Genomic DNA, 24788 nt, shown 5'->3' on the forward strand with positions numbered 1-24788 from the left:
TTTAAATTGTGAAAAAAATATTTACATTTAGATGCGAACCTGTTCATGCGGCTAGACTCAGCAGAATTACTAAACTGGGTGCAAGAACAGTCTGAAGAGAAGTCCCCCAACCTGACAACTTTCACGGAGCACTTCAATAACATGTCTTACTGGACCAGAACTCTAATACTTAGTCAACCTGATGCCAAGGTAAAAACTTAATAAATTTGGACTCTTTGGGGGGGGGGGGGGGTGAGGGTTGATATAATTAAAATTTAAATTTGTACTGCAAAGCTTTATTACATTACGAGTCAGTCTGTAACATATATGCAGTACTTTTCAGCTCCTCAGTTGCGGTAGGTGGCCCCTATCCTCCTTATTAGGGGGTTTGCCCCTCCGTGTGAGGAGGGTGGCCCTTCAGTTTTATAGGGATGCCCTTCATAAGGAGGACGAAGGATGGGTTTCACTTGGGATACCCTTCATAAGTAGGACAAAAGTTGGGTTTCACTTTGGTGGCGAAAACCCAACTAATGCATGTATGGATACCTGTAAGGGATAGCTCTAATAGGTCATTTAGACATGTTATATTCATACTACCAGGGACTAGGGAATGTGATTCAGAAAAACAATTATAAGTGAAAATTTCCCCTCAGTCCTCTTAATATCCCTTATTTCTCCCCCTTCTTACACACTTCCCTTCAGCTACATAAAAAAAAAGTTTTACGCCAATTCTACGCCAACAAAATATTTGGATCTACTGCAGTTTACGGTAAAATATTGCTGGTAACGAACTTTGCTATAAATTTATGAATTTTAAAGGCTGCTAGCTTCCAAACGGCTGAACGTACAGATCATGCCCGCACAGTGTTTTAAGCGGCATTAGAAGGCCTACAAATAATCTGGAATAGCCATAAATCAATAATGCATAATTATCTCGCAGTGCAGAGAAATGCGCGAAAAAGACCTATTTTACGCGGTTTTTCTTCAGTGAAGCTTTCCCTGTGCATCATTGGATCTTGGCTATTCCAGATTATTTGTAGGCCTTCTTATGCCGCTTAAAATGGTGTGCAGGTATGATCTGTACGTTTAGCCGTTTGGCAGCTAGCAGCCTTTAAAATTCATAATTTTTTAGCAATATTCGTTACCAGCAATATTTTACCGTGAACTGCAGTAGATCCAAATATTTAATTTTCGGCAAGTTCAAATGGAATTAATTGGCTGAATAAAAGCCCCTGCATGCTACACATTTCAAATTTTTGTTGTTGCTGTACAATATAACTTTAATCTTAGCCGTACAGGCAAGGTGCGAAGCCACTAGCAAACATTTTAAACTATCAAATATGAATGCTATTTTGTTTTTGAATAAATAATACCCTTCTATTCTTGCTCTAATATTTAAATTCATTTTTAAATATATTTTTGTAAGACGCATATTACATTTAATTAGAGAGGATCAACATATTCTCTTTCTCTTCTTTTTAACAATCGTCAGTATTCAAATCAATAGAAAAATATACGTCAATTTAAATTTTACTTTATAAAATCTACATGTAATATACTTTTTTTTAGATCTTGTGTACATCAATATATTATAAATTCGGAAAAAATCTTGGATCTTATTTTGCTCAACCTGTAAATAATAAAATGCTGACGTCCAAGTTTGATAAAATTCTAAAATTCTTTGTAAATATGTTAAAGTAAAATTATTATTTTTAATGTTTACCTCAAATGATCTCCGTTTTATTTTCATATTTTAGACGATATATAAATGCGCAATTTAAAGATTTTTTTTCTGTTTTATTTAAATTTATTGAGTTTACGTAGATGATTAAGATTAATGATAAGTCAAATTTGAGTTTAACCTTTTAAAAAGGGAGAGGTAGGCTGTGCTAAAATTTCGAAAAGGTTGTGAGTTTTAATGCTTAAAAAAATTAGTAGAACGATATTATTCACTAAATATGTGTATTTCTTATTGAAAAGAACTATAGACAAAAAAAATTTTTATTGTACTACTAGTTGTTTTTAACTTAAAACTTACAACATTTACGGATTTTTAGCACAACCTTCTTCCCCCTTTTTAAGTTAATCAATGGAACGACTTTGATAGACGAACAGGCAATCTTGCAATGTAGAAAAAAGGCACAAGCAGGGAAATGCCATCCAAAGAAAAATATATTTCCTCAATCTTAATTGTTACTATTGGTGCCTTATATCTGTCTGAATCCTAAGGACGTGCAAGCTTTTATTTGAGGGGAGGTATTGGGGTGTTCCACAGGTTTGAGAGGGTTATCTCATGTATTTTTTTTTTAATTTTGAGGGCGTAATATATGGTGTTTCAAAGTTTTTGGGGGTAAACACCCCTTTACCAACTCCCCCCCCCCCCCCACAATTAGAAGTCTATGATTTATTTTTATGTTCAGGAGCGAGAGAAGTACGTGATGAAGTTCATAAAGATAATGAAATGGCTGCGGAAGCTGAACAACTTTAACTCCTACCTGGCCCTCCTCTCTGCCCTAGACTCAGCACCTATCAGAAGATTGGGTAAGTTTTAGAGGATTAAACTTAGAGATCTGGAGGGATAAGCCAATGAATGATAAATTACACGGACCAAAATAACCCTCCCATGTAGACCAAAGGTTTGTACAACCATATCAAGATCTGCTAAAGTATCCAAGTTTTTAAATAAACCAATTTGATCTTCTTTCATTAGAAAGTAATGTTAGTATGGAATACATTCCGTTACTTATTGTGGTTATAGGGTTAATAAATTCATAAATATAGACAACTACCTGGATCCAGTGTTGGGGATATTTTTCGTCTTTAAGCAAATTGCATTTGCTCCTTTGTATCGGCTTGGCTGTGTTTATATTCCCGACGCTTTTGGCTGATATTCAAAGACCCAATTGAAAGTCGACATAGGGTCAGCGGGGTGGGGTCATACAGTAATTTAACCCCTTCCCCCTCTATTGTTTTACTCTAATACTAGCGGCTTCGCCCCTAGCCTCTAGGGGCTTTGCCAAAAGAGGTAATTAAAGAGAGAAAAAAATTAAGTACCTCTGGAGATGCCCCAACTAATTTGGAATAATAAAAAAATAAGTACCTGAAAATTTGCCTCCACTCCACCACTAATTTTAAATAGATTTTTTTTTTAATTGGGGGGGGGGGATTTTTTTCATTTTTGGGGGGGTTGAGGGTGTCCCACGCCCCAAGAAAATAGCCTAAAACCACCACAGGACCAGTAGGTATATTCCCTGAAGAATAGAATCCGATTGGTTCAGTGATAACCGAGATCTTAAGGGACAGACAGACGGACGGACGGACGGACAGACAGACAGACAGACAGACAGACAGACAGACAGACAGACAGACAGACAGACATCATTCTACTTTGTATTATAGATAGAGTTGCTCCTCTTTCTAGAACATCCTAATTTATAAATATACATTAGGATCATGATTTCCCAAATGTATTTTCCTCGTACGGGCGGGATTGCAGTACAGGACCTTATCGACTTGATGTACTGTCCAGGTCCTGGTCCAGCAATCCAGGAGAACTAAGGATGACTAACGCACCCTTCTCTGTCCAAACACCCAAGGATATCAGGCTAAGTAACATCCATCAGACAACCAACTCTCTGTGATGCACGACCTTTGTCTGAGAAGTCCCAACTGTGCATGGTAACAAGTTGCGCCTGTTTTTGGGCCATGGCATTCCCCCTACTCTAACTATTTATGTCGCGCATCTGACATAGCAGCAGTAGGAACCATTTTTAACGTCTTTAGTTATGACGCGGTGTCGGCCCGAGATTCGAACCTATCACCTTCCCGACGACGAGCGAATGCGCTACGTATTGAGCCACGGTCGCGGGTTTTCCCAAATGTATTGTCAGAAAAGTCCACCACTCCATACGAACACACAAACACGACATACACAGGCTCTAAAGGGATAAGACAATGGCCGATAAATTGATGTGCATCCCAAACGATGATACATAAAATTACCCCTTCTCTAGATATAAATTAGTGGTTGAAACGTTTGAACAAACAACTGAATGAATCAACAAATTAAAATTCACTAAAGCTAACAAATAAGAAAACCTTATTATAAAACTTTAGGGACTAGTGTAATAAACAGCCCGATTGTTCCCTCTCTCTCTCTAATAATGTTACAATTTAAACGTAAAAGAGAATATATTTATGTTCTTAAAAAATTTATTTGAGTTTGATCCGAGCTAATCAAATAAATATATAGATCCTTTGAAAAGAAAATCGTATACACATTTTACCTTATATCTCTTAGCATAATACAGAATAAATAATACACCAAGTATAAATAATAGTTCCCAGGTTGTCCTTCGTATAGGTGGAATTTTTGTTTCGTATATAATTTTGTTTACGATAGTATATATGGTCTTACTCTAAAATTGTATCAATTTTTTTATACTATAGTATAGAAAATTTGTTGGTTCTACGATAGTATACCATCGTTATGCAATAATTCTTACGAGGGTACGAGAAATTTTTATAGTACGAGAGACATATATTATGTACGAAAACCATTTTTTTGGCTGTGATTCAGTCGGTTAGAAAATTAGTACGATGCGGTAAAAATTAATACGAATTAAAATTAGTACGAAGCGCATAAAATGTATACGAAAATTTGGAAAGAAAAAATTAGGATCCCTTGCAAATTTCGTACGACGTTTCTAAAGTTGTTACGAAGCGACGCAAAAGTAAGCCCAAATTGCTTACATTTCTATCCAAAAGTACTAACAATTTTTTTTTTTTAATCTTTTATTTTTAGAATTAAAAAAAACAAATATATATACGAAATGTCTCAAATAAACAAAACAGTTTTAGTATATAAAAGCATTTTTAGTACACATTTTTAAAACTCTTTAGTAATTAATTTTACTGTAAAGTACATATTGTTAAAATTTATTACAAAAAAAATATTTTTATGTACTCATTTTTATTATTTTTTTAGTATTCTTTTATACTGTTATGAACACAAAATTTAGCCAGTAGTTGCTGGTACCAGAAATCTAGTTTTAGTAATATAAAAACATTTTTTAGTACTCATTTTTAAACTCTTTTGTAATCAATTTTACTGTAAAGTACATATTTTTAAAAATATGTAGTACAAAAAAATGTTTTAAAAAGTCATTTTTATTATTTTTTAGTATTCTTTTATACAGGTTATGTACACAAATTTTTTTTTATAAAAAATCATTGAATTCATATGAAAAAAATCATATAAGGTAAAAAATAATAAAGATTTAGTTATAAATAGGTTTCGGGTATAATCCAAAAAGGTGTGTGTTTTAAGGCTTAAAAATAGAAGTAGAACGATAATATTCACTAAATATGTGTATTTCTAACTTATAACACATAACCTTTACGGATTTTACCAGAAACCTACCCCTCTCTTTATGATTGGTAGGTTTAACTTCACAATGAATGTTGTTCGCCATTTGGCTAGATGGTTGGTGTTGAGCTGGTGATGCTGACAAGTCTTTTATCTATGACAGTCAGGGCTGCTCCAGGAAATCTGAAAAAAATATCCATTACTAATATGAATAGAACATTATTAATTTCTATTTAATAGCATAATGTCCCGCTGCCCTTGAATTTTATGGAGTTGTGTGTCATTTAAAACATCAGGGGATATGCACAAATGGAAGTGGTAGAGGAAAATTTAAATATATATATATTTGGTGTTAGCCATTATATTAATTTATTTCCCTCCTTTGATTTAAATTGTTAAAATCCTATATTTTGTTGACCATAATAAGGCTTACTTGAAAGTGTAGAAAGCAACTAGAGTTGGATAAGGGTTGATATTTTACTAGCTTTCATTTCTGGTCACCGAAGTGCAAGAAAATCTAAAATAGACCTTGTCCCGACTCTCAATTGGGTCTTAAAAGATTAACCAATCGTAACTGGATTATCAACACAGCCAAGTAGCCAAAAACAAATTGCTAGCAGATTAAAAATGTCATTGAAAAAGGGGGGAGGCAGTTATCTGTATATACATCTATAGATCTGTTTATAATATAATACAATTACCAGAAAAATTTGATTCACTTTGAAGCCTGAGGTCAGTACATCTCCCCATTGACCTTTCTTCCACTTTTTTCATCTTACTGGAGATGTTGTTATGGTGTTCCAATATATCTTGTCGCAACAGTTTTCTTGCCTAAAGTTAAGTAATATTAATGTTTCTATTGTGTTTTTTTACCAAAGATCACCATTCAAAGAATGTTCATTTTATTTTGATTGTAATCCTATGATATTAAGTAATATTTTTATGTGTGTCCCTTATGATTTGATAATCTTCACACATGTCACAATATGTTTTTATGTTATTTATTTGTAGATTTAAGGGGGGGGGGGGGTTTAATGCAACCATCTTGTAATCAATGTATAAATGGCACTTAGAATTCGAATTTTGATCTGAAATTTTGCATGAGTAATTCTTGGTAGGTCTATTTTCCCTAAATCAAAAAAAAAAAGTTGAAAAAGTAACAGCTAACGGCTCAGCTGTTTAGCCGTTTTTTGGCTATTTTTAGGGCAAATCTGTCATAAATTACGTAGAAATCAACTTTTTGAAACATATTTTTGCTTTAAATCATGTGAAATGATACAAAAACATTTTTTAGATTTCTAGTACAAGCAACTACCGTCTAGAACCGTTTGAAAACGTTATGGATCGGAAAAGAGCATTATGTGGAGAGAGGTTTCGTGATGGATTTCGCTTGAAAATACCCAACAAATGGCTAAACGGATGAGTCGCCAGCCGTTAGCCGCTACTTTTCCAACTTTTTGTTCGATTTAGGGAAAATAGACCTACCAAGGATTACTCATGCAAAATTTCAGATGAAAATTCGAATTATTAAGTGCCATTTATACATTGATTACGAGATGGTTGCATTAAACCCCCCCCCCCCTTATTTAAATAGTTTTATGCCATTTTTTCAATCTTGGGTTAATTAAACAAAAAGAGTTATTCATAACACTATGAAAACGATTGGATTAAAACCAGTTCTCAGCCATAATGAAAAATTAAGTCTAGCATTGTATTATATACATTTTTCTAAGAATAAAAAAAAATGTACACTCATAAGATTAAAATGTTTTTTTTAGTCTTTGGCATCTAGGGGCAAAAAAATGGTTTTAATCCGCAGAAAGCTGTTTATAACACGATGCTAGAAATAACTATTAATACATTCATTTTAATCTAATTATTTTAACCTCAGTCGCCACGATTCTTCCATATTTCTCAAATTTAGATGTTTCCACACTAGCCTTTCCATCCTAAATTGCAAATTGCATATGAACAAGATTATTTTTTATGAAAACTGAAAAAAAAATTCTACCTGTCCTTTTATGACATGTAAATACATACAAACCTAGTGATTGATTATAATTTGTTTAATGATTATGTAACTGTAAGAACTATTTTTGGAAAACTTTTATATTGGAAAAAAGTAATAAGTAATACTCCCCCCCCCCTCCCCCACAGTGGTCTAGATCTTTCCTGGGGGGTGGGGGGAGTTTAAAAATTGAAAAAAATATTTCTAAGAGGATAACACCAATTAATTACTAACCGAATGAGTTTGAACTTCCAGATGAAAGAGACGGTGCCACACCATGAGCTGTTTTTGAGTAGTCCTTTGAGTTGTGGTTGATTGTGGATTCTATAATTCAAAAAATAAAATGCATAACACAGTATTAATTGCACGTACATAGAATAAAAAATCAATTACAGATACCTATTGTAAATGTACATTTTACAATCCCCCTCCTCATTACATGTAATTGAAGGATAGATAAATAAATAGGTGTATGTAGATAAGGGAGGAGGGGGGAAGTTATGAAAATTTTGCTTTGTCTTAGGAGTAAGAGGAATAGAATATTTTCTTCAACTTTCCATAAATAAAGAAAAATGTTTTTGATTTGGACTACTTCTTTTTTATTTGCTGCTGGCCTCAACGGACAGGTAAATTTTTTAAAAAAATTTGCTTTAAGTGTTAGAGGTCAACTTATAAAAAAATATGCATCTTTTAGAATGTTATTTACATACTTATTTTAAGATATAAGATGAAGGTACTGACCTTCGATCGGACTTGTGGATGATATTTTTTTGATGCCTGGTTCTGGGTACTCAAATTTTGGTCACCAGTCTTACTGCTCGCCTTAAATTTTATCTTCATAATTTGATACTAATACTTGCTTTAATAACAGATCTATAGTATAGATGTATATACAGTCAACTACCTCCCCGATTTTTTCAAAGACCTCTTTTGACTGCTTCTAAATTATTTTCTGCTACTTGGCTGTGTTACTATAAACAACACAATTGCTTGATTTTCAATAACCAAATATTGCAAGGTGGTTTAACCCTTTCTCCCTCTAGTGTTTTACTCTAATGTTATAATGTTACAGGGGTGTATATTCTGCATGGGAACCCCGGCTAAAGGGTTAAAGAGATTTTAAAAAATAAAATTATTTTGGAGGGGGAAAAAAAGTAAAATAAAGAGTAAGTTTATAAAAATTTTCAAAATTGAAAAAAATATTTCTAAGAGGATATTACTGAAATCAGGGCATCAAGTAATACTTACTTCCAATTGTTTGCCTTGAATAGGACTAAAATTTACTAAAATTCTACTAACAGAAATCGTACCTTAGGTGCAGCTGCGGAAACCTTCTTTTTGGCGGCAACACCGCTGGCTGCTTTATCGGCATCATTCAGCCAACTAGGGCTTAGGTTAGGCTTCTGGGGCAACTAGGCGATAAAGAGCAAGTGTTAAACATAAAAGGTGGGAGGCAGATGTGCCACTTTTTGAAACCAAAACTAAAAGTCAAAGGAACTCAACTAAAAAAAGAGTTACAGGTCTGAGATTTTGCATGGCAGTTGCTTTATAGGGGTACAATATGGCGGCGGCGGCGCAACCCCCAAAAACCGCCGAGAAATTGCAAAAAAAATTTCGGCGGTTTTCGGCGATTGCGCCGCCGTTTCTTCACAGTTCCATATTGTACCCATATAAAGCAACTGCCATGCAAAATCTCAGACCTGTAACTCTTTTTTTAGTTGAGTTCCTTTGTTGACTTTTAGTTTTGGATTCAAAAAGTGGCACATCCGCCTCCCCCCTTTACATTTAATAAAGATGAAAAGCTGTTTTTAATACGATGGGTAATAACTTTTTAAACTTAAAATGAAAAATACAATATTTGAACTTTGTTGGACAGAAGAAAACAAGGATGACAACGTCCATAAAAGCAAAGCACTGAAACGGTATGACAAACGGACATTAACACTTGTATAGTATCTGAACTGAATAATCAGAATTTAAAAGTATAAGAGTCGAAGCAAAATTGTAAGTAAATTTGTTGAAAAACTGCTTGAAGCAGGATAATGTTTATAGACATACTTACATTTTTAAATTGATTATAGAGTTGCTTCGCTTAAAATATTGTTCTTTGTTGTCCCAGGAATCAATATACCAAAAATCAGATCAAACGGATAATTAGAACACTTGAAAATTTGTTGTTAAAAAAGTAGAAAAATCAACATGTTTAAAATGGACGTACGGACATTCTGGTAATGATTATAGAGTTGCTACGCTTTCTAAATCGTACCCAACTACTACAGGAATCACCATGCAAAGTTTGAAATCGATAGGACAATTCTAACATGCCTAAATTAACGAATAAAAGCTATCTATCTTGGACAGACAGACGGACGTACGGATGGCCTGACCCTAATTATAGAAAAGCTTCGCTTTTAAAAATTGTATAAATTGTGAAGATAAAAAATCACACCTGTAAGCGAACATTACTGTAACAGCCTGTAGAATCATCTCATCATCCAATTTTGGTAACCGGGCATTATTGATTTTAAATATTTTCACAATGTATACTTTTGGCTGTTGATAACTGTTTTCAGCCATTTTTGGTATTTTTCAGCTGTTCATAGCATAGAATCAATAATATAAAAACTCGTTGAACTCTTTTTTAAAATACAAAAAAACCATGCGATTTCAAATATGGCGCGCACCGCCAGATTGAAAATAGACTCGATGTGATTAAATTATAGGTTGCCAACATTTAAGTTTTTAAAAAAATACCTTTTACGTTTCATGAAATTTCTTATAAGAAATAACTTATAAATATACTTTAACAATGTTCAATATATAGATAAAAATTTGTTTGTTTATATATAATTGTAAACAAATAATATAAATTCTTTGTTTATCATATCCATGGCTTAAAATTTAATAAAGGTTGCCACATAATTTGATGTCATTAATTGACATTTATAATTGATAGATGAGTGGAAATAATAAAATCAAGTTATTTCTATTTTATAACTAACATAATTAAATCAAATTTCAAAATGTTTGTTTTAAAATAATTATTTAAAATAATTATTAAAACAAATATGGCAACCCTTTCTCCTTTCCCTATAACTTTTGACCCCCCCAGCTTGCAATCTGGGAGGATACTTAAAAACCTTTAAAACACTTGAAGACTCTTTGGAAAACAAACACACACTATTCGATGAAAAATCCGAACACTTCAAGTTTATCTTCAAGTCCCTAGTTGAAAACTGCTCTTCAAAGCGTGACTCTCCGAAGACAAGTGTTTAAAAATTACTTTTTTGCTTAAATTGTATAATTGCTGAGACTTCAAGACGCTGACAATGTTTTAAGTATTCACCTTATCAGCTGATTTCACTAATAAACTCTCCATGCCTATTTCATCAAATGCATTTTAAATATTATAATAAAGTTTTAGTTTCATCATGATAAAAGTTTTATTTCATTTTACTCTTATGAGAAAAACATTTTTGAATTAAAATGATTTTATGAAAAATCAAAATTTGAATTATAACATTTTTAATGAATCAGGCCTCCAAATTACAAATGCAAAATGAATGTCGTCTTTTGTTTTTCAAACAAATTAAATTATAATTTTATTTTCAATTTCTATTCTTTTTAAATAAAAATTGTAATTACCTATCAATTGTTGATTTATGAAATTTTTTCAAAAATTAAAAAAAAAATTTTTATAAATATTTCGTAAGTCCTAATTTATGGAACTTATCTTAAATTTGGGTTATTGTATATTTTTGGTTGTTCAATTGTATACATTTTTAAAATTTTGTTTAGGAAAAAAAATTGGAACTTGAAAAATATTTTTGAAATATACTATCGTACAAAAAAAATTATACAATAAATACTATGTTCATTTTTAGGCAAAGTCCTAAAATTTGGACTTCACCAAATTTCCAAACTTTGTACTATTGTATAAAAAAAGAAATACAATAAACATGAAACATAAAACTTTTTTTAAATCCACAATTTATAACCTAATTATTTTTGTTACTTTTGTATACATATTGAAATATTCAGTAAAGTAAAAAATGTTTGGACTCAGCCAAATTTTTAGAATTAATACTATTGTACAAAATATTAATACAAGATATACAATCAGGAAAATGGTATTAGTACGAAAATAAAAAAAAAGTGTACAACATATACAAAAAAAAATATACTAATTAATAAAAAAAAACAGAAAAGTACTATTGTATACAAAATTGATACAACATATACGAGGGGACTTTGCCAAAAAAATTTACTGTACTAAATTTTTTAAAAAATGATACAATAGTACTTTCGTATGTTTTGTATAATTTTTATAATACAAAAAATTTTTTTTACCTATACTAAGAACAACCTGGGTTATTTCTCGTATCGTATTATAAACGGCTTTCCGCGGATATAGAATGTACAATTATAAGATTAAAACTAGTTTTTTTTAGCCCTGTGGTGCCGAAGGCACCGGCTAAAAAAACTAGTTTTAATCTTATGATTGTACATTTCTATATTCGTAGAAAACTGGATATGATACGATGCTAGACATAGTTTTTTCGTATGGATGAGAACCGGTTCCTATCCACCGGATTCGAATGAATACGAGAATAGTTATTTCTCGTATCGTATTATAAACGGCTTTCCGCGGATATAGAATGTACAATTATAAGATTAAAACTAGTTTTTTTAGCCCCGAGGTGCCGGAGGCACCGGCTAAAAAAACTGGTTTTAATCTTATGATTGTACATTTCTATATTCGTAGAAAACTGGATATAATACGATGCTAGTCATAGTTTTTTCGTATGGATGAGAACCGGTTCCTATCCACCGGATTCGAATGAATACGAGAAAAAAAATTATAATAGCTTCGCTACTAAAAATGTCAATAAATTTTGGTTAAATCCTGAAATAAAATTGTAAGTTGTAAAGTTTAATTACAATTACATGCTGCCCTCTCTGTTCTTAACAGATTGTATACTAACAAGGATGACAACATCCATAAAAGCGAAGCACTGAAACGGTAGGACAAACGGACGTTAACACTTGTATAGTTTCTGAACTGAATAATCAGAATATAAAGTATAAGAGTCGAAGCAAAATTTTAAGTAAATTTGTTGAAAAACTGCTTGATAAAGAATAATGTTTATGGACATACTTACATTTTTAGGACTTGATTATAGAGTTGCTTCGCTTATAATATTGTTCTTTGTTGTCCCAGGAATCAATATACCAAAAATCAGATCAAACGGATAATTAAAACACTTGAAAATTTGTTGTTAAAAAAGTAGAAAAATCAACATGTTTAAAATGGACGTACGGACATTCTGGTAATGATTATAGAGTTGCTACGCTTTCTAAATCGTACCCAACTACTACAGGAATCATCATGCAAAGTTTGAAATCGATAGGACAATTCTAACATGCCTAAATTAACGAATAAAAGCTATCTATCTCGGACTGACGGACGGACCGACCCTAATTATAGAAAAGCTTCGCTTTTAAAAAGAAACAAGTACAATATAGTCAAAAAGTAGCGCGCCAACAAGACGCTAATAGATTAGAATAGTAGCAAAAATAAGTCATTAAAGAAAGCGTAATAAAATTTTCAAAAAAAATTTCAACCATTTACAGACAAATTTCTTAAATAGCCAAGATCTAAAATTAATTTTCAATGTACGAACACATGATTTAAACAAATGCTTATTTTATTGTTAAAATGTTATATTTTATGTTCTTAACGTTAATCTTTAATCTAGCGAATGCGCCCTTAGCCTCTTTATCTTAAACTAGCGGCTTCGCCCCTAGCCTCTAGGGGCTTTGACCAAAGAGGTGATCAAAAAATTTTTTGGGCAAAATTCGTAAAAGGACCAAGGAAATCTTCAGCCAAAGAAAAATGGGGGAGGGGATTTTTTTGTTTTTGGGGGGGTTGCCCGGTTGGGGGTGTCCCACCCCCCAAGAAAATAGCCTAAAACTACCACAGGACCAGTAGGTATATTCCCTGAAGAGTAGAATCCAATCGGTTTAGTAGTTACCGAGATCTTAAGGGACGGACAGACAGATAGACGGACAGACATCATTCTACTTTGTATTATAGATAATATATGAGAACCTGACCGGGACTTAAACAAAGCTTCCCTGAAATGGAGAATTCAATCAGCGCATTCGATAAACGCACACAATGTTGTTAAAGGAAGCTACGCACCGCTTTTTATTATCCAGAGACAGTTGTGGATAATATTAGGAATTAACTTCCTTATTTCTTTAATCTTCTTACAGAGTTGGGAGCAAGAAACCAGATTTTACAGAAACTTTATCTATAATAGTTAACGTCTTTGGCCTATTGGCACGATGGGATTTACTCGGCTGCTATTAAAGACGTACACAATTTGTTGCATGTATTATTTGTAAAACTTACTTTGTCTTGTCGTTGAGAAACCACAAATAATTCTAATTTTATGTAGTTTTTATAAATGAAAACACCCAGCATATGGAAGACCCCTTCTTCAGTTTAAGTTGCAATTGTTGGAAATTTTGATATTCTGGGATTAAAACTTGATTTTGGGATACCAAAAAAAAAGGGAAATGGACTGAAAACTGAAAAAATCTTGTCGGTTCATTAAATTGTTAAAATACGTTCCAAAAAGGTTTGTCTCTACACATTTAAACTCTGTTTCTCGCTCCCAACTTTCTTACTCTAATATACGCAAGTGTTTACATGCGATGAACGTCAAAATCATAATCTTTTTTAAAGGCGAAGCTTTTCTATAATTAGGGTCGGTCCGTCCATACGTCCGTCTGGAACGGATAGCTAGTGATTCCTAGGACAACAAAGTACACTGTTATAAGCGAAGCATCTCTATAATCCTATTTCGAGAAATGTAAGTATGTCCGTAAACAGTATACTGTATTATTTTAAGCAGTTTTTACTTACAATTTTGTTTAAATTTTTATACAGTTATATTCTTGTTATTCAATTCTGGCACTCTAGAAGAGTTAATGTTTGTTTGTTCTACCGTTTCAGAGCTTCTCTTTTATAGATGTTATCATCCTTGCTTTTGTATTAATATATAGGATCCATTTAAAATCTCTTGATTTTACTAGATTTTTCATTGAACTGTGAAAATATAATTCTTATTTTATAATCAGTTTACACTTTACCCTGTCGGTCCGTCCAGTCTGTAATGCTTTGGATGATTTGGATGTGTAATTTGCTAAGCTAGTTACAATAATAATGAATTTTTAGTCAGGGATCTAAAGGCATAATACAATGGCCGATAAATTTTTGTGTGGATCAGACCCTATTATTAGAACAGCTACACAACTGAATTAATAAAGATTACAAGTTGTGTAAAACTTATGGATTCATTTTGACGTTTCGTGTCGGTTTACCATCCACTTTGCCTACATAGTAATAATGGTTTCAGTTAAAATTAGATATAATTAATTTATATTGCCTGTATAATACAATAATATACATGAATAATACATACAAAAGTTGGAAAGTTGAAAAGAAAACCGTGTGTGATTGACTGTGATGCAAAACTTAAATTACATATTTTTGATATTTTGCTATTAGATTTGAATTTACTTTTTAAATGCGAAGCTTTTCTATAATAATTATGGTCCATCCGAACGTCCGTCTGTAATGGATAGCTCTTATTGTTAGGTTAGGCAGGTGAGAATTGTACAATTGATTTCAAACTTGACATAACGATTCCTGTAACGGTCAGGCCGATAATTTTGTCTATATTACCTGCTTCGCCCCTACAGGCCTATAGAGGCATTTTTAATTTTAGTTTTAAAAAGAAAAATTAAAGAAAACATTCTGTTGCTTTTATATAGATTTTTGAATTTCTATGACTCCACAACTTTGACAAGGTATTTCTAAAAGAAAATAACATATGTAATATCTACGCTTACATTATAAACTATGAATGCGGTCGGACAGATTTGACAAGTTGAAAAAATAGACAGACACACAGACATCCTGTTACTTTTATATAAGGATTACTGTATCTATTCTGATAAATAAAGTATGTCCTTCGAATGCCCGTCGCTCAAAGATTGTTCAGAATTTTCTGTATTACAGTTAATACTCCTCTATTTATATTAATACTTCGATAGATTTTTGATGCTATTAAATGGATAAAAGTGTGTTTGTTAGAAATGAGAAGACGAATGGCTATTAATTACACTAGTCCCCAAAGTTTTGTAATATCGTTTTCCTATTCGCTGGTTTAACAACTATGTGGTTTTTTATTGAATTTTGATTGGTTCATTAAGTTGAGTGTCAAAATATTTCAACTAATTATAATCTACCGAAGGGGGTTATTTTGGGGATGTACACCAATTTATCAGCCATTGTCTTATCTATAAAAAATTAAACTGTGTTAATATTATAAATGCTTATATGGCCTGTCTCATGTTATCATGTGTGACAATTTGTAACTTGTTATGTTGAATCGTAGATTTAACAAGGATGACAACATCCATAAAAGCTAAGCACTGAAACGGTAGGACAAACGGACATTAACACTTATATAGTGTCAGAACTGAATAATCAGAATAAGAGTCGAAGCAAAATTGTAAGTAAACTTGTTGAAAAACTGCTTAATGCAGGATAATGTTTATGGACATACTTACATTTTTAGGACTTGATTATAGAGTTTCTTCGCTTATAACATTGCACTTTATTGTCCCAGGAATCAGTATACCAAAAATCAGATCAATCGGATAATTAGATCACATAAAATTTTTTTGTTAAAAAGTAAAAAAAAATCACATGTATAAAATGGACGTACGGACATACTGGCAATAGTTATAGAGTTGCTACGCTTTCTAAGTCGTACCCAACTACTACAGGAATCACCATGCAAAGTTTGAAAACGATAGGACAATTCTAACATGCCTAAATTAACGAAAAAAGCTATCCGTTACAGACGGACGTACGGACGGACCGACGCTAATTATTTTAACAAGGATGATATCATTTTTATTCGGATGAAAATTTAAGTTAATTTCTTATTCTAAATACTCCTTCATACTAATATACCCTAAGTTCTTCAGTTCCTAAATAAATTCTCAAAAATGGGCTTTTAATTAAAATGTAAAAACTACAGTTTATGAATCTATATATTTATCAATATTTATTGTTTCAGATGTCAGAGATGCCTTTTTATACATGTTTGTTTATGTATTTATATACATATGATCAGGGATCTAAAGGGATAAGATAATGGCCGAAAAATTGATGTGTATCTCCAATGATGATACTCAAAATTACCTCTTGGTGGTTCAAATGTTAGGATAAAAACTTAATAAATCAATCAATTAAAATTCACTCTAAATTACTCCTTCTATAAAATAAAATTATTGGTTTAAATGTTTGGACACTCAACTTAATGAATCAACCAATTAAATTTTAATAAAAGTCCCCAAAGTTGTTAAGCTAATGAATAAAAAAACGTTATTATAAAACTTTGGGAACCAGTGTAATAAATAGCCCATTTACCCCTCCCTTCCTGACGTATGATAAATGCCTTGTTAACATAAACCAAAAACAGAATGTAAAATAGCTGTGGTAAATTTTTTGCATCAGCATTTGATGATATATTCAGTAGTGCTTCTTTTAGCTTAAAACTAACTTACGACTTTTATAAATTTTATTAAATATATGTAAAGTCATAAATTTAATAATTAAGATATTATACTACATTTGCCAATTTTATTGAGAAAGAAAGAAAAAGTCTTTGAAATACTTGTCCTATCCCTATGTGTCCGAATTCATTTTTTCCTTTTGTCTAAAATCTGGCACAAGCTTGAATATGTAACCACCACCCCCCCCCCCCCCCCCCCCTCCTCCCTACACCAACCCTTTACTGTGGACACCCCCTTCCTTGGAATGTATGCAGCAGAATGAATTTACCAGTTTGGTTTGTGATGTTTCCATAATGCATAAAATAACTTGCCTTGCTTTGGTTAAAGGGATACTATTATATTTTGGAATGTTTGTAGCTGGCAGAAAAAAGTCTAAAACATATTTTTCAGATTGATATTAAGATTATATATTCAAAAACTAATTCGGATGTTATGATTTTTATTATTATTTTTAATTAGAATCTGCAAATTTGAATCAAATCATGTCTTTTTACATTTGAAGTAAGATAAATAGTAATATTTTTGTAAATGATTTTTATGTTTTAGTTTTTACTGTTTAGTCAGTTAATAAATTAGTTAGTTAGTTAAAAGAATTGCGTCTCTTTAAAGTTTGTTGGTTGTCACTCATGTAGACACTAAACTCCAAGCAAGTCTTATACCTAGTTCACAAACAACTTTTAGAGGTCGACCGATTTATTCTGTAGGTCAACCTAAACAAGTATAACTAACAAATGCCTTTATAAAATCAGTCAACCTAAAGCTTCTTTAGGTCGGCCTAAAATTTCCAGAGGTCGACCTATGTCTTTTGTGAACTAGGCTTTAGGTTTTCACTCGCAATGTTTGTTATTATCCCCTTAGGTTCCATCCATATTTTCTTCCATATTTTCATCTTAATTCTTTTTGCTTAATAGAATTTATAAAAATATATATATTTATTCTCTATAAAAAGTAATTTTATGTAACACAAAGGTTGACTAGTACATTTTTACAACGGAAATTACTTTTGAAGTTGTGCAAAAGTTTTTGTAGAATCCCGTTTATAAAATAAAAATAAAAAAATCTTACTCCCTTCCTGAAATGGAAGGTTGAATATAAGTGGATATTATGACAGGGGAAAAATTGTCGTTATTGCTAATTCCTCTGTCATTCTTGGTCAGTTTTATTCATCCAGTAGGAGGGGAGGGGATTGGATTAAAGGGTGGGATTTTATATTAGCTACAAGGTTCACTTTATTAGAGTACATGATAATCTGGTGTAAGATCCAAGTAATAATAAACCCATAGATTGATAACAAATTATTAGAAAACGAGGGAGGGGTCAGAGGTATGATTGTTCCTCTGGCGTTTAGTAGAGGGATATAGACAAATTTGTTGTGAACAAAAAATCTTCGTATCTTTTTAAGTTTGACGGATTATTGTTTCCGATTGACCATCTGGAGAAATAAATCTTACGAGTTTTACCCTTGTTTTATAAATCATTTCTAGATTTCATAAGTACCAAAATAATGAAATACAATGGATGATTTCATCTTCTTTTGTGAATTTTAAAATTTTGCTATGTGGTAAAAATAATTGATTGGCATGTTGTATAATTTTGACTGGTTATCAGGGAAGGAAGGGATATTGGACCCTAAAATATGCTAGTACCCAAAGTTATATTATAAGCACATTTTCACATTTGTTGGCTTAATAACTTTGGGCACTTTCATCAAATATTGATTGATTGGTTTAACTAGCACTGTTTAAACTTATCGACAACAATTTTTTTTTTATAAATAACAGACGTATTTTTTTATTTTCGTTAGGAATGTACTAAAACTATAGTTTTTTGTCTTATCCCCTAAGATGCCTGGTGGTTATGCATACTTTGGTTTGGAAAATTTAAAATCTGTATCGAATTTGTGGATGGTAAAATTTATAACAGCGAAGCAACACAGAAATAGAATAGTAAAGTATTATTTATGTCAAAGTAAGAATTTTTTCAAATTTAATTTTAACAATTAATTTTGTTTTTTAGGATTAACAGACAACAGTATAAAAGTATATTTTACTTACGGATGACTTAGTGTTGTTGGTTTGATCCTCCTATGAGGATATTAAGATGATAATTACTCTTTGTGGCGGCCCTGCAAAGATTGTCATGTATGTTGCCATCCTTGTTTTAATATTATCTATATTTGTTTAGAATGGCAAAGAACCATAACTGAAGGATTGAAAGAATATTGTTCACTCATTGATTCATCCTCATCTTTTAGAGCTTACAGGTAAGAATTTCATCCAGTTTGTAACAGAGTAACAGGATGTCTGTCTGTAGAGGGTTTTACCTTTACATAACGGGGGGGGGGGGGGGCTGAACTGTTTTTTGCTGGATTTGTTACCTGGATGTAGTATATAATATGTAACCCTACTGAACGCGGACATAAGATGCTAATAATTTAATTGGATCTAGTGCATTACACGGCAAAATGTTCCTGGTTACGATTATCGCCAAAAATCTATGAATTTTAAAGGCTGCTAGCAGCTAAACGGCTGAACGTACATGTCATGCCTGCACAAAGTCATAAGCAAGGCCGATAAATATTCTGGAATAGTTAAGATCCAATGATGCACAGGGTAGGTTTCACTAAAGGAATAAAACACTGAATATAAGTATTTTTTTCGCGCATTTGTGTACACTGCGAGATAACTGTGTAGTGGTTGGCTATTATGCTACATTATTTATAGGCATTATCTGTTTGTTAAAATTTTGTGCGAGCATTTTACCTTGAACTGCACTAGATCCATTTCATTAATGAAATAATTATAAAACTAAAATACATAATTTGCATGGATAGGTCATGGTAACATAATTTCGAACACAGTAATAGTGTCTGACTGATTATGACGTAACAAAAAAAATTAGCCAATGAGAGGGCGTTATTGACCAATGGTAAAATTTATAGTGGCCTCTCATTGGCTAATTTTTTTGTTACGTCATAATCAGTCAGACACTATTACTGTGTTCATAATTTCTATTTAGACCTATAATTCTTTTTTTTTAGAAGTGGACTTCTCTCATAAAATCCGTTGGTCCGTCTTTAATGTTTTGTGATAATCATAAATTTCTCGGCCTTTATTTGAAATAGAGGGATGACATTTTCTGTGAAGATTCATATAAACAATAAGCATTCAGTCTGCAACTTGGCCACTTGGTCCGTCCGTCTGTCGGTATAGCTACAAAGGACTTAAGATTTCTCTGTTATATATTTTATTTACACGGCTTTTATCCTTATACTAAAGTAATAGGATGTCTGTGTGTTTGTGTGTTTGTCTGTGTGTTTGTGTGTTTGTACCGAAGGATCTCGCCAACCGCTGAACCGATCGGGTTCTCCTTAACAGGGTAGCTTCTCATAAGTCCCGGGAAGGTTTATAACTATTTTGGAGGAGGGTACCAACACCCTCCCAAGAGAAATGACAAAAAAATCAAAAAATTTAAAATTTAGGGGAGACTTCAACGTCAAATAAAGAGGTATCTTACATAAAAAATTAACTTTAACAAACAAAAACATTTAAAGTGCCACTAGAGGCCTCTAGGGGGCGTAGTCGCTAGTCTTAAATAAATAACTGATTTTTGTGAAGATTTGTACCTAATTGAGTATTTAGTATTTTCACAATTTACTCGGCTGCTATTTTTGATAAGCTGCTATATTACTGGCTATTGGACATCCACTATTATGACCCTTTTTATTCTCCGGTCTGTAATGCTCGGGAGGGTGGGGGGGGGGGGTGTTCTCAGCGACTATCAATGATAGATAGCTGAAATTTCATTTGGAAGATTGCCATGCCCCTGAGCTTTATTTTTTATATTTTTTTATTTGAGCTACTTATGGGTATTTTCTTCCATTTTTGATATTATTTACTATTAATGATACATCTTTTATACTAACTCTAATTAAAAAAGAATTGAATATAGTTACGCCTCCGTGGAGCCTGAATTTATACAAGAATATGCCTTTTCAAATTTCTTTGTTAATCAATCAATTAGTGAGTTATCTAATTTTCTTTTCATAATATTATATTTTGCTCCTAATTAATTTCAATTAATTTCAGCTCTTTCTTATCAACATTTCCACTTATACAACTTATTTTGGCTCTTTAAAAGATTTTTTTTTTATAAATTGGCTCTAATCATTAACTAATAAAATTATTACATATATTGATAATTATCGCAGCAAAATTGTAAGCAGTTAGAAAACACATTATTGAGTGATCGAGTCTGGACCGCACTGCGTCATAATAGAGACGGTAAAAATAGTACTCATTGCTGCTATGTCTGGCACGTGACACTTATAGTGAGTTTTGGGGGAATACCTTGGCCCCAGCTCAGTACTATGCACAGTTAGGATTTGAAGAAAAATGTCGGGAAAAAAAATTGGTTGGTTGTTTTTTGGATGTTACTTAACCTAGTTTCCTTGTGCACTTTTTTTGTCTTTAGATTCTAACGGTGCAAATATGTGCCCTAATAACATATCTGGTGATACCGTGCAGTGTACAGTTATTGTGTTTTTTCTCAGCTGTATTTAGTATTGAATCAAAATATATGTAGTATGTAGCCTCAGCATATACCAACAACGAAATTAATTCGAAAAAAATCCCGAAACCTATTCGCGATTTTCAGCTGTCGCTGGGGGTGTAGAATTGACGACTTGACATATGCCCCCCAAATATTATTTTAGATTTATTTCGCTTTTTGGTTAACCTTATTTCTGATGTAGCCTAATAAATTAACAGTGTGGTCGAATGAATTAAGATATTTTTAAATAAAATACTTGTTTTTTCAGACTTGCCCTGGCCGAGTCAACGCCGCCCTGTATTCCCTACATTGGTCTGGTGTTGCAGGATCTAACATTTGTTCATATTGGCAACCCTCACACTTTCGAGAACAAAATTAACTTTGCCAAGAGATGGCAACAGTTTAATATTCTGGTAAATGATTTTCTTTTAAAAAAGGAATTTAGTTATTTTCAAGAAAACATGGGTATCGTATTATTTAAAGTAGTAAGGTTTTTTGTCTGTAGCGAAGAATCTCGCTAACTGTTGTACCGATATGGTTCTCCTATACAGTAAAGCTTTACATCTATATAGGTTTTTTATCTGAAGCTTAAGATATCGATAACCACAGAACTGATTGATTTCTCCCTTTTAGGGTAGATTCACATTGGTCCAGGGATGGTTTTAGACTTTTTTCTGTCCCCTTCTTACCTGTTTGAAAACAGTGCCTTTAGGTGCTAGGGGTACAGCCGCAAGTATATTTAAAAAGTGTTAAGTAATTTCTATGATTTATTTACAATTAGAATACAACAAGAGGGATAGGATGGTAGTTTACTTAAAATCTGTTTGGCCTTTAAGTGGTTAAATTTGATTAGCTTTGAAATTTTGTTGTTTCCCGCAAGGAACCTAGTCGAGCACTTAACCTCCCAATAAAATATTTTTTTCCTGTGTTTGTCATGTCAGTTTGGTACGCCCACCCCCCCTTTTCTTCAATTTATTTCGAAATAAGTGGGAGAGGGGCTTTCTGCGCTCGTCTCCCACTTTGAGTGAAAACCATCGGTTTTAATTATATGTAAAATAGACAAGAAAAATACTAATTAATATATTTTCAGGATAACCTGCGAAGATTCAAGAAGGTTCACTACCACATAACTCGCAATGAGGATATAATCCAATTCTTTGCAAATTTCGAAGATTTTCTGACCGAGGATGAGATGTGGAACATCAGCGAGACAATAAAGCCCCGGGGACAAAACAAATCTAAATGACACAGGTTCTCCAGCATTAGGCCTAAATTTAGACCTAAAGATTGATACCTGTAAAGCGGGAGATTGGAAGGGAGGGGGGGGGGGGGGTAATAGTTTGCAATTATAAGCAATGTAAATAAGATAACTTTCTGTGGAGAAGTTCTTAAAGGAAGCCTGCAATAAATACACCACTCTTACTGCTGAAAGACTGCAACAAGTAGACCAAACATCCAAAATTTCAAGCCTCCAGTTGCAATAATAAAAAAAGTTATAGGCATTTTAAAATTACTTTTTAGGTATATGAAAATTTTTAAAGTTTTCCACACGTCATGATAGAAATTGTTCTACTTTTGACAGTTTTTTAGCAGTTAAAGCGTTGTATTTCTTGCAGGCTTCCTTTAAATAACTAGTATCTTACTCTGCATCAACAATTTTTTTTTTTTATTGCTTTGGCCGATAAAAATGCTTATTAATACCTTGATATAGATTTTTAATACAATAATAGTTATTTACCGTATCGTATTATAGACTCTTTTCCGCGGATATTAACATGAAAAACTATGATTTAATCCAGTTTTTTTTTATCCTAAAGGGACCGAAGGCCCGGGCTAACAAAACTGGTATTAATTGTACGATTTTTATTTTAATATTCGTAGAAAACAGGCTATAATACGATATGATACATGATTTTTCAATATGGCTTAGAACCGGTTATAATCCAGCGGATATTAATCGGCTTTGGAAGCAACACTGGGAAATAGGGTGATAATATACCTTTTGTCAGCTTTACACAATTCTCGTATTCAAATTCCTACTCGCATACAAGAGACCAAATAATAATAAAAGCTGAAAAGACTGTAGTCCAAATATAAACAAATTTTACATCAAACTCTTATATTTCTAATTTAATTCATAGAATTTATATGAAAAAGGTTTTTTAAGATTTATTACTTAAGATGAAATAAGGGTAATTATAAAACCCAGAACTTTAGGAAATATTCTGTGATTTAATTGTGAATTATTGAGAAATGTTATTATACATGTGAATTCATATATAGCTGTTGTTCAGTCTAAACAAAATTAAAATATATTTATTTATCGCATCATATAATTGACAATTGTCCGCAGTTAGGAAAAATGAAAATTGTAAGATTAATTTTTCATTTCCCCTTTTGACTTCTCGGGGCTACGGACCGGTTTAATCCAGAGGAAATTATTCGGATTCAGAGCTATTCATGAAAAAAAATATTCAATCACGAAACCTTGCATAACCAAAAATCTAGCTTATATTAAAAGAAATTGTAATAGAATAAATAAACTAGGTTTAAAATAATTGTTAGCTTAGCAAACCTCTGAAAGAGTAAATGATATTATTTCATTATGTTGCAAATATAACAAAATCATATATTATGATGAAGATAATCAGTAAATGCACAAATTTCAATGCACACAAAAATTTAATTCTTTTGTAATATCTTAAAATGTGAAATCTGGAAAGATTTTCTTACCAGAGAACAGGGATGGAATAATGCTTTATAAAAAAAACTTGCCCAGTTTTTAAAAGAAAAATTTTATTTGTTTGTAGATTGTAATTATTCGGTGGTGGGGAGTATGTTAAACCGCAATTGTTCCCTCCCTCCCTGAATTATTTGCAATTTCTGAAAGTTGATATTCTATTTATATTTAAGATTGCAAATATTTATATTAAAAGTCAATGTTATGTAATTAACAGGGCTCGGCAGCCGCGACTAAGCTTCAAATTTTAACCCGTTTAGAAGCTTTATTTTTTTTTTTTTTTGAAAAGAGGGATTGTCATATTTGGCTCAGATTCAGATTCCAGCTGATCTTAAGAGATTGATTTCCCTGAGGCGTACAGGCGGGTGCCGAGCCCTGTTAATAAAACCAATATTTTGAAACGAAATTCCACACTAAAGTAAGATTTTATTTGAAAATAAAATTACGGACCTTAGGTGAAATAACATAAAAAAGTTAGGTGT

The 24788-nt window shown here is 32.2% G+C and overlaps 1 protein-coding gene and 1 long non-coding RNA gene across 5 annotated transcripts in view; one reads left to right on the forward strand and one right to left on the reverse strand.

Moving 5' to 3' along the window:
* C3G (C3G guanyl-nucleotide exchange factor) overlaps window positions 1-24577 on the forward strand; it is a 30658-nt gene extending 6081 nt beyond the window's left edge. Inside the window, exons 4-8 of the mRNA XM_080155914.1 lie at window positions 32-189; window positions 2400-2520; window positions 19200-19278; window positions 21835-21979; window positions 22657-24577. Coding sequence (XP_080012040.1) covers window positions 32-189; window positions 2400-2520; window positions 19200-19278; window positions 21835-21979; window positions 22657-22812 — 659 coding nt within the window. The 3' untranslated portion in view covers window positions 22813-24577. The remainder of the gene's footprint in view (window positions 1-31; window positions 190-2399; window positions 2521-19199; window positions 19279-21834; window positions 21980-22656) is intronic.
* On the reverse strand, window positions 5496-10677 carry LOC145315826 (uncharacterized). Of its 4 annotated transcripts, none has more exons than XR_013878148.1 (7): window positions 9805-10677; window positions 8666-8767; window positions 8097-8177; window positions 7590-7679; window positions 7234-7296; window positions 6049-6178; window positions 5496-5530 (listed from the first exon to the last, which is right to left on the reverse strand). It is a non-coding gene; the product is annotated as an uncharacterized LOC145315826 (long non-coding RNA). The 4 variants fall into 4 exon arrangements; XR_013878149.1 differs by having other exon boundaries at window positions 8066-8177; XR_013878151.1 differs by lacking the exon at window positions 8097-8177.
* Window positions 24578-24788: the final 211 nt, after the last annotated feature.

Source organism: Acartia tonsa, chromosome 4, assembly GCF_053477335.1.
Source record: "Acartia tonsa isolate MP-2025a chromosome 4, ASM5347733v1, whole genome shotgun sequence".
Taxonomy (NCBI): Eukaryota; Metazoa; Arthropoda; class Copepoda; order Calanoida; family Acartiidae; genus Acartia; species Acartia tonsa.